This window comes from Gigantopelta aegis, chromosome 9 (assembly GCF_016097555.1).
Source record: "Gigantopelta aegis isolate Gae_Host chromosome 9, Gae_host_genome, whole genome shotgun sequence".
Classification (NCBI taxonomy): Eukaryota; Metazoa; Mollusca; class Gastropoda; order Neomphalida; family Peltospiridae; genus Gigantopelta; species Gigantopelta aegis.
The window spans coordinates 84100001-84111675 of record NC_054707.1 but is presented as its reverse complement, the minus strand read 5'-3'; the positions used below and the strand labels follow the sequence as shown (position 1 = coordinate 84111675).

The following is an 11675-nucleotide window of genomic DNA, read 5'->3' as shown; positions in this document are numbered from 1 at the left end:
TGACATTTCTACTGAGGATTGGGGATGCTTTTGAAGCTTGTTTTGTTTTGTTTATTTTATTTTTATTGTACTCACCATCGCGCATGGTGGAATAAATTTTTATTGTACTCACCATCGGGCATGGTGGAATAAATGTTTTATTAGCCCAACTGTGAAAAAACACTAGCCATGGGCTAGTTGGCCTTTATAAACATGTCTGATGGAGGATAGTTTGGGTTTGGAGAATATTGTACAGTCAGGTCACATTATTCAAGTCATGTACATTCCAGCAATAACGTGTAGTGTTAATTTCATTGGTATAGTCTAGATATATATTGAGAATCAATATTCACATATTATTCATCATCACATGTACGTTTCAGGAAATAGAGTATAGTGTCAGATCACTACGACAAACACAGGACTCTGGACTACTTTGTGATATATATATTGGTACAGACTACTGTGTAATACATGTATATATATTGCTATGGACTACCATGTGATATATATATTGGTATGGACTACTGTGTGATATATATATTGGTACGGACTACCATGTCATATATATATATATATATATATATTGGTACACTGTGTGATAGACATATTCATCATATATCTTACATTTTCAGTGCAATCAAAATATGTGATATTTTTCAGATCACATACTTTAAGAATTTGATAACTTTGCAAATTAGATGTAAATTAGTCGAAGTCACGGCACTATGTTGATTGACATTTCAACAAACGTACTTGGGTGACATTGCATAATTGACGTATGCATTCAGAGTCATCAAACAAAAACACTTCAATAGCAATTTTAAACTGAAAGCTGTCCAGCATTCAGAAAACAAAAAAAATTTAAGCACTAGTTTAATTTTATGTAAGGATATCCAAAATAACATTCAAGTCGGACATCATTTCCATTCAAAAAGACAGTTTACAAAAACACTTAGTATTAAGCTTGAGATTATATGATAAAGAGATTATTACCATCATGTTTCGTTATCGTCAATATTATATATTAGCAATAAAAATAATGTATTATTCTCGCCATCTTTTAAATGCTGGATAATGAAATGGTTTGTTTGATGACTATGAATGCATATGTTAATTATGGAGTGTCACCTAAGTATGTTTGCTTAAATGTCAATAAACGTAGTGCTGTGACCTCGATTAATTTACATCTAATTTGCAAAGTTTATCAAATTCTGAAAGTATATGATTTAAAAAAACATCACATAGTTTGATTACACTGGATGTGCTAGATATTATGATAAATATATATACTTGTGACTGACAGTCAACAGCATCTGTATAATCCATTATCAAATCAAACAAAAATGCTATCAACTGTTTTAATTTTATTATTTAATTTTTTTTCAATCTAAATGTGAAAGTACTAATAATACAGATTTATAATCATAGTTTCGACAATACAGTACCTGCCAATTATAATGCTAATATATAATGGCTGCATATTAAATTAAAAATAATTTGGAATTCCATTTTGTATTTACTATAAATGAGAGATAATAGAACAGGATGGGAACATCAAAACATGCAGTTACTGAGGTAAAGTTTTCAGTACATTTATATAGGGATTTCATGTTAACTGCACAGGACGTAGCCCAATGGTAAAGTTTTCAGTACATTTATATAGGGATTTCATGGTAACTGGACAGGACGTAGCCCAATGGTAAAGTTTTTGCTTGATGTGCGGTCGATCTGGGATCGATCCCCATTGGTGGGCCCATGGGGCTATTTTTTTTTTCCTGCCAGTGCATGTAACAAAGTGCGTGATATGTGCTCTGCTGTCTGTGGGATAGTGTATATAAAAATTCCCTTTCATATGCATCATCCGTCAGACAGGATAGCACAGTATAACATATAACAACACATATTGGTTGGCTTTGTTCATGATTTGATAAAAAAAAACACACACAAAAAACGTTCACTAATGACAATTTTCTGGGTGGTCTAATACTAGCCAGTCAATTATTCAATCATGATTACTAATTTGTCATAATTTTAATATTTGAGTACTGCTCAGTACACCGGTGATTCAATGTTAACAATCAAATATTAACAATCAACATTTGATTAATGAAAAATGAATTCCCAAAAGTGGTTTGATATAATCTTGAGATTCAACTGAACACGTACCTCTCATCATTGAGATAATACGTACACTGAATGTGTTGAGTACACTGAGTGTGTTGAAGGTGGGATCACTCGACAGACAACCTTCTAAATGCAATAACAAAAAAAATCACTAAAAATATATACATCTGCCTACAGTTTAAAGTATTTTATTTGAACTGTAAACCATGAAAAACAGGCATGCATATAAATTTTGAGTTGTTCATGGCCTATCTCGTTAGCTGTATAAAACAGTGTTTGGTAGCAACTGTCAGCTGGAGAACATACCTGGTGTATACTTCAAGTCATGTCATCCGTTTGACTCCACCTTGACCCTTTAAAAACACTAAATACATTCACTGACACAATAGTAAAACTAAATAAAAGTACAAAGTATTCAGTGACCCATCAATGACACTAAAACACCAATACAAGTATTTAGTAACCAAATATTAACAATAAATATACTCTTACAAAGTATTCAGACAAACTAAATGCAGCTGATATCTTTTGTTAAATATCGATACTTTCTGATATGACATCACTATTAAAACAATACACTGCAGTAACATAAGTTGATGATTAACTAACTGTGGCTGTCGTATTTAAAAACTGAAGCTAAAACCCACAAACATATATTAGAGGAAAATCAACGTACCATAATCAAATAGAACGATAACAATAACGAACGATAACAATAACAAACCAACAACACTAACAACTCCAACTACTAACATTCACACTTCTAAAGAAAGGACAAAACAAGTTGGTATCCATTGGTTTCTCTCTTTCTTTCTTTCTTCTGATCTCTCTCTCAAAAGCAAATATGATATATTTTGTTGCTTAGATCACAATCAACACACACACACACACAAAATGTGATTAATAGTTTATGCCATTCAATTAATGTGTTGATAAAAAATAACACTGGATCCATTTTATCAACCTGTAGTTTTTGTTAGACATCAGATCTAAGATATAATCAATTATTTTTAAAATAACATAGTCAGATCTCTGTTTGTATTTGCTGTTAACAACAAAACAAGATCGTTTTTACTATTCCCTTCTGGAACATCAAAGCTTTTCTTGACACAATATTTCTCTTGGAACAAATTCATTAATTACTCTTTATAAAATAACTTTTTTCTTGAAAAAAAGTCATGTCAAGTTTCTTTTTCTAAATAAAATCATATATATATATATATATATATATATATATTTTTAACAAGTTCTGTTTTTTGAAACATGATTTATTTATTTCATATAACATCAAAACGTTACTCTTTTGTACATTAATTTTGCAATGTTTATCTTTCAATGTAACATCAGATCTACTTTGATTTTTTGTAATAAATATTAAAATACCTGTAAATCATGAAAGTAATGCGTCGTCATGTCACTGCATTGTGACAGGTACACACTGAAATGAGTCTTTTTTGAGGTGTCTGGTAAATGCAATTTATAAAATTCACTGTCAATTGCTTTAATTTTTCTCACAGAGATTACAAAAAAGAAGTTAGCATTTGTTTTCACACTCTATCCACATTTTTGTGGTTGGTAGTAATTTCCTCCACTTCCTTTGCCGAGCACTAGTTATTGTGGAATTTTACAACATATGTACACTGTTCGTTTTGCTTGTCCAAAATGCATTTATTTAAAAATTACATGTTGGCCCTTGTCTTTTTATTTTGTAGTTTATTCTTGGTGAATTACTGGCTACAAATATAATGTGTCATGTAATTTTTCACATTTTCCTTGCTCGCATTAATTTCATGATTTACAGTAATTTGATTGGTATGAAAACTGCATTTGCCAGCAATAGCAGCGTTAGTGTTTAAAGAGTTAAACCAAACTACAGAACTGTACATATCACAACGCTGGATATCGGGGTCAGAGGTCAGCCATCGATCATCTCCACCCACTCACTGGGAGTTCGCCCAAACTGTAAAAAATTAAAATAATATAAAATAACATTAGAGAACATGGATTGTTTTCACATTGCATGAATACTGGACTTGACCATTTGTTAGAGATCAGGGTAAGTTGAAAACCAATATGCAGTATTAGCCACCACCACCCTAGACCTCACTGTGAAACACTGAAATGAGGGATTACCTGCTCCCCTAACTCAGATTATGGAGAACCTTTTACGATATTACTATACTGAACAATGAAATTTAATCCTTTTGAAGAACTTTTTTTTAAAATTCACATGCTTAAGGGGTTTAAAATTACTCTCCTTGGATTAATTTCAAGCGAGTGATGGGGAGTCAGTCCAGCATGGCTTGCGATTCGGTACGCAAGTTTCAGATATCGCCACACAATTTTAAAACAGTAAACAGTAGTTGCTGATCAATTTTGAGCTGGCTAGAAATATTTCTTGCACTATGCTAGCTCCTCTTAAACAACAAAGTCTGCCAACCCCATTCCCCCTCTAAATGTTTTTAAAGTAGAATTTATTTTAGCCTCAATCATTTATACATTTTAAAGATCTTATATAGTGTGTGGAACTCATTCCTAAAGCTGCGGTCTTGTCTCACATTAAAACAACATTCACTAATGCATAATACAAACACATCTACAGTTTTAATAAACTATTATTGACTGCTTTCATACAACATACAAGTCTATCAGGGCATGTACAGATTAAGATATTATAGTTAAACATTGAACCGTGCAATCTAAACATTAAATATTAAAAACCTATTTAAGATTGTAACCTTACCTGTATATCTGTTAGTTTTTTCAAAAAGTGGTTTGTTAACTAAACTGTGTAATCTAAACATTTAAATATTAAAAGTCTACTTGACATTGTAACCTTACCTGTATATCTGTTAGTTCTTTAAAAATGGAGAAAACTTTAAGTGTTTTCTCTTTTATAGAGATATTACCTGTCCTCAGGGGTTTATTCCCACCCGTGCCTCCCTGCTTCCTGGCATCTGTGTGATGCGCTCAGTGAAAAAGAAGGAAGCTATAGTCACATGACTGGAACTACAAGGGAGCATACCGTAGAAGATTTAGGCCATCCCATTATCTGTTGGGATGCTCGGACCAGTCCACTTGCGTGGGTGGGTGGGTGGGGTGTGTGGTGGGTGGGGGGGGGGGGGGGGGGGATTGCACTTGTTTTGAGGACAGGTAATATCTTTCTTTTCAATATTACCTGTCCTCAAAACAAGTGCAGCATTCAACAGATGGTGGTGTGTACCAAATCCGGAGATGCTCTTAAAAACTCCCAGAGACCGGAGGGAGACTTATCAGTGGAAGAATTAGGCCAAAGGAAAAAACCCTCTTCCAAGGGATGCCCATCACAGCCTAGTGCAAGTTAAGTGAAAAAACTAACCAACCCAGGTGGCATCCATCACAACCGTTCTGACAGGGTGGGAAATCGTAGCCGCCAGGGATGCAGGTATTAGGTAACCTCCCAACGTATTGGAGTGTTATGAAAACATAACAAGCGACAACATTGTATGGGTGCATCCGTAAGAACACCGAACTGAACAAGCCTCCGAGTGTTTTCTGTCCAGTACACCAAAAACATGTTAGTTCAGTGAGACAACAATTGGCTGAGAAAAGTGCAAGGCAAATGTTATCCAGACAAAAAATTCCAGCACCAGTGCATGTGAAAAGTGCAAAGAATAAAAAAAGTCTTAGCAATCCTCACTTGTGGATTCAGTAGACATCTCTGTGTGCAGCCTAGAATCCAACAGCAACCCTCAACGGCGACGAGGACGGCTAGTGTTCACCAGTGTCTGCGCAGCCACCACAGGACCCAGATGATGGAAGCCCTCGACATCCTCAGTGGAGACGTCCCCCAGATAATAATTCGCAAATATGGAGTCCGTCGCCCAGTAAAAGCCAGTAATAATGTGCTGGATAGGAGTGTTGCAGTGCAAAGACATGGTGGCAGCCAGTGCACGCAGTTCATGCGAATTGGAGGCAGTGGGAGTAGGTAAACCTTCCTTCTGGTACGCAGACAGAATAGTCAATCTAATCCACGTAGCCACAGTGTTCTTAGTAATGTCTTTTAAATGCGACTGGTGACACGAAAGGAACAATCTCGACTGGTGTTGTCGAAACAAGTGAGTCCTTTCAATATAGAGGTACAAAGCACTAACCAGACACAAAGCCAAGTCTTCAGTATCGGCCGGACCCAGGATAGACAATAATGCTTGAACCACATACGTTCGTGGCTGTTGATCAGGTAACTGATTTTTAGCCACAAAGTTCATTAGAAGCCCCAAGGAAACCAATTGACGATCACGATGAAATCGAACAAGGTCGACATCCAAGGCATGAATTTCCGAGACTTGAATAGCCGTTGCAAACCCCAACAGAAAAACTGTTTTCCGAGTTAAAAGTTCTAATGAGAACTCTTCAATTGGCTAATATGATGCAACCGTAAAGGACCTCAAAACCAGAGTCAGGTCCCACTTCGGAGGATGAAAGCGACGAACTTGATCCTCCAATTTAAAGCTCTTAACCATCTTATGAATTTCAGGGATGACGGAGAGCTTCGTTCCAATAGCTGGATCACGAACAGTAGCAATGACCGAGACGTAACCCGCAATCATCGAGCCTTTCAACTTCAGTGACATCCAAAGGTACATCAGGAAGTCTGCCAAACGATGGACTGGAATCTTCTGAGGCGCAATGTGTTGTCGCAGACACCATCTATGAAAACACAGCCATCGGACATTATAGACCGCTGTAGTAGATGATCGATGAGCCTTCAAAATTGCCGCAGTAGACTGTGTAGAAAACCCCTTCTTCTTCAGACCTTTGGCAATAAGGTCCACACGTGTAGCCGGAACAAGCGTGGATTTGGATGGTAGAGTCGAGATGTGGGGTGCCGCAGTAGATGGTCCCATTCGGGCGGAGGCAACGGATGTGGATCGGCGAGACTAATTAAATCTGGAAACCACACCCGTGATGGCCACATGGGCGCGATCAGCAACAGGCGACATTGGTATTGTTGAAACCGTTGTAACACCCGTAACACCCGAGGCAGCAGGATCGGCGGTGGAAAGGCGTATGCATCCATCTGATCCCAGCTGATGGCGAAAGCATCGAGATCAAACGCATCTGGATCTGGAACTGGCGATACATACACCCGAAGCTGATGGTTGAACTTCATGGCGAACAGATCGATGTTCGGAGTCCAAAGACGCTAGCACACCCAATGAAAGGCATCTGGATGTAGCATCCACTCAGTTGACTGTGGCGATGACAGACAGGATAGACTGTCGGCTAGGACATTGGACACCCCTGGAATATGTCTTGCTCGCATCTGCAGAGGTACATCGTCCACCTGGAGAAGACTGTCCGAGTGTGTGCTGCACTGACGATTGATGTAAGCCACCACCATCAAGCTGTTGGTTGCCACCATGAGAAATGCTCCAATCAACTGGTGACGCCAGTGAAGGATCGCATTGTAGACTGCCAACATCTCAAGAAGATTGATGTGTAGCACCGATTCTTCTGCAGACCACCGCACTGACGACGTCTGGCCGTTGAGGTGTGCTCCCCAACCCTGGAGCAACATCTGATCCCAGCTGATGGCGAAAGCATCGAGATCAAACGCATCTGGATCTGGAACTGGCGATACATACACCCGAAGCTGATGGTTGAACTTCATGGCGAACAGATCGATGTTCGGAGTCCAAAGACGCTAGCACACCCAATGAAAGGCGTCTGGATGTAGCATCCACTCAGTTGACTGTGGCGATGACAGACAGGATAGACTGTCGGCTAGGACATTGGACACCCCTGGAATATGTCTTGCTCGCATCTGCAGAGGTACATCGTCCACCTGGAGAAGACTGTCCGAGTGTGTGCTGCACTGACGATTGATGTAAGCCACCACCATCAAGCTGTTGGTTGCCACCATGAGAAATGCTCCAATCAACTGGTGACGCCAGTGAAGGATCGCATTGTAGACTGCCAACATCTCAAGAAGATTGATGTGTAGCACCGATTCTTCTGCAGACCACCGCACTGACGACGTCTGGCCGTTGAGGTGTGCTCCCCAACCCTGGAGTGACGCATCTGCGAACAGATGATGAGTCGCTTGAAACGGCCGCAAAGAGATGCCTTCTAAGACGTTCGATTGGCGTTGCGACCACTGGAGACTGGACCGCAGGTCGATCGGCAATGGAATCATCAAGGCTGGATTGTCGTAAAGAATGTAAGGATACAGGAACATCTGGATCTGTCGCAGCTGTAGGCGTCCTCTGAGAGTCAAGTCTTGCGCTGATGTCAACAGCCCCAGCAGACTCTGCCATTCTTGAAACGACATCGGACCTGACAACACCTTCCTGATGATGGACTGGATTTTCATCCAACGGTCGAGTGGAACTTGCACAAGACCGCGATCTGAGCGGAGACGTGCACCGATGAATTGCAGATCTTGTGTAGGCTGCAACCGGGATTTGTCATGGTTGACAATCCACCCCAGGAACTGCAGGTCAAACTGGACACAATGGACAAGCCGAGCTTGACTGGGATGTTTCAAAAGGCAGTCGTCCAGGTAGGGGTAAAAGTAAATACCCTTGCTGTGAAGGACCTGCGATATTGGAGCAGTGATCTTCGTAAACAGCCATGGAGCAATTAATATCCCGAATAGTAGCACCGTCCATTCGTAATGGATTCCTTGCAGTATAAATCTCAGGTACCGATGACAGGTGGCATGGATTGGTACATGAAGATAAGCGTCCTTCAGGTCTAGCGAAGCGAGCCAATCTTCCGGATGAACCACAGCAACGACATCTCTGACTGTCAACATCTTGAACGATGGTGGAGACTGGAAATAATGTTTGTTGAAAAAAGCCATGTTGTGGATCATCCGTAAGTCCGCCGAGTCTTTCTTGGGCACCAGAAATATGTCGGAATAAAATCCTGGCTAGGCAATCCCTCAAAGACAATTGATCAGTCGCCTCTGGGTCATCCGCAACCGATGGACCCGACCCTTCATCTGGAAAATCTCGGAGAACTCGAAAGCAGGCATATCTGTCTGGTAGATCATGGGCTGTTGTAGTACCAGACCGTGGACGGTCCCTCGAGAATACTGGACCGTGGGCGGTCCCGCCTGGAAACTGTAGAGACCGCATCAGCAGACGGCCTCCGTGGATGAACCGATGGAGCCGCTGGAGTCCGTGGTGAATGACTTCTACTACACCTGGCACGGTGACCCATGGACCCGTGCGCCCGCACCTTCAAGGATGGATCAGACCGGTGATCAGAAGATGATATCCGCTTCGACGACGAAGTACCCTTCTCGGCTTGTACACTGGATCCTGCAGGCACCCGTGATGAATGTTTGGCCGCCGCCGGAGACTTCCATGGAGCCGTAGATCCCGGTTTAGTAGTTGGAACTGCTGTCACAGAAGAGGGAGGGTTGAGCCCCTCCGCCTCAGGTTGTGGATCTGCCCTGGCTGCCGCTGACATCGCTGCCAAGGTCTCTTGTAGCATTGTAGGCAACATCAACATCTTGTAACATTGCAGGCAAAGCATCGGCCACCGAGTCGGCTATGGACGGCGCTGAAGACCCCGCCGGGGTTGACTCCACCTTCTTGGCCCTAGTAGACAGCAAAGTCAAGTAATTCCCAAACTCCAAGTCGGACAATTTGGAACAAACATCGCATCTCGTCTCTGCCGAACAAGGCACATGGCATGAAGGACAAAGCTCATGAGGATCATCACGTGATAAGAACTTCCGACAGCGAGCACGTTGTCGGCACGTACTAGAATCTGACATGATAGAATTTCTACAAAGAGAAATAATAACAAACCATTAAGACATAACTGGTAACATGGCCGCCATCTTTGCAAATGGCGACCACGCAATGTTTACCGGTAACAACAATTTTGGAAGTAAAAACACACTTGAAAAAGTGTTTACGCCAAAATAATACAACTAGAAACAATTACAACAAAGACAGAAACGAATCTGTCAATTATCAACAATAGTATCACATAAAAAAACCAAATCTGACTCCAAGAACAGAGCCAAAAGAAAACACATCCGACCAGTATAGCGAAGAGAAAAAGAAGGAAGCTATAGTCACATGACCGGAACTACAAGGGAGCATACTGTAGAAGATTTAGGCCATCCCATTATCTGTTGGGATGCTCGGACCAGTCCACTTGCGTGTGGGGGGGGGGGGGGGGGGGGGAATGCACTTGTTTTGAGGACAGGTAACATTGAAAAGAAAAGTGGTTTGTTAACTAAACCGTGTAATCTAAACATGTAAATATTAAGTCTACTTGACATTGTAACCTTACCTGTATATCTGTTAGTTCTTTCAAAAAGTGGTTTGTTAACTAAACCGTGTAATCTAAACATGTAAATATTAAAAGTCTACTTGCCATTGTAACCTTACCTGTATATCTGTTAGTTCTTTCAAAAAGTGGTTTGTTAACTAAACCGTGTAATCTAAACATGTAAATATTAAAAGTCTACTTGCCATTGTAACCTTACCTGTATATCTGTAAGTTCTTTCAAAAAGCGGTTTGTTAACTAAACTGTGTAATCTAAACATGTAAATATTAAAAGTTCTTTCAAAAAGTGGTTTGTTAACTAAACTAATGCATAATACAAACACATCTACAGTTTTAATAAACTATTATTGACTGCTTTCATACAACATACAAGTCTATCAGGGCATGTACAGATTAAGATATTATAGTTAAACATTGAACCGTGCAATCTAAACATTAAATATTAAAAACCTATTTAAGATTGTAACCTTACCTGTATATCTGTTAGTTTTTTCAAAAAGTGGTTTGTTAACTAAACTGTGTAATCTAAACATTTAAATATTAAAAGTCTACTTGACATTGTAACTTTACCTGTATATCTGTTAGTTCTTTGAAAAAGCGTTTTGTTAGTTTCGCTTCCTTCATTGTTGGGATGTCTAGCATCTCATTCTTGTACAGGATGTTACCCACGGGGCACACGACGCACGCAGTACCAGCGCCAAAGATTTCAAAAACCTGAAATAATATCCAAAAAAAATCATTTACATTCTACTAACCTTTATTTTTTTTTAATTTTCTTTTAAGTTATAAAAGTATTTTTAACTAAATATAACCAGAAAGTGGTATACAAAACAGATTACAATTTTTAATATTTTTAATTTAAAACTATCAGTGAAAACAAAACTCCATGATTAAAAACTGTGAACAACTATACCCTGTTTTCCTTGAGTGCCCTGGTAACCTGCTTCATGTTGTATCGACCTTCAGTCACCTTGAATTCACCCTAAAATTAGAACAAGCACAGCTTTCTGTATTTTCACATCATTCTATTTTGCAGTATTTTTGAGGTTTTTACATTAATTGTACAATAATTAATTACAAATTGATTCCACACATATTTACAAAATTAACTCAAGATTATGAATGCTGGGTGTAAAACACTAAGTAGACAGGAAAATTTAATAACTCTGATTAAATCTTTCTCTTTTTTTTTTCATCAGCCTTCCTCCATGGAACTTCAATTTCCTTCTTTCATTTGATCACTAAGAATTACGAGTAGACACTGTACAACGTGT

At 39.4% G+C, this 11675-nt stretch overlaps 1 protein-coding gene across 1 annotated transcript in view; it reads right to left on the bottom strand.

The window, feature by feature from the left end:
- Positions 1-3358: 3358 nt before the first annotated feature.
- LOC121381074 (branched-chain-amino-acid aminotransferase-like) overlaps positions 3359-11675 on the bottom strand; it is a 66467-nt gene continuing 58150 nt past the window's right edge. Inside the window, exons 9-11 of the mRNA XM_041510165.1 lie at positions 11315-11383; positions 10972-11115; positions 3359-4066 (exon numbers count right to left, since the gene is read on the bottom strand). Coding sequence (XP_041366099.1) covers positions 4022-4066; positions 10972-11115; positions 11315-11383 — 258 coding nt within the window. The 3' untranslated portion in view covers positions 3359-4021. The remainder of the gene's footprint in view (positions 4067-10971; positions 11116-11314; positions 11384-11675) is intronic.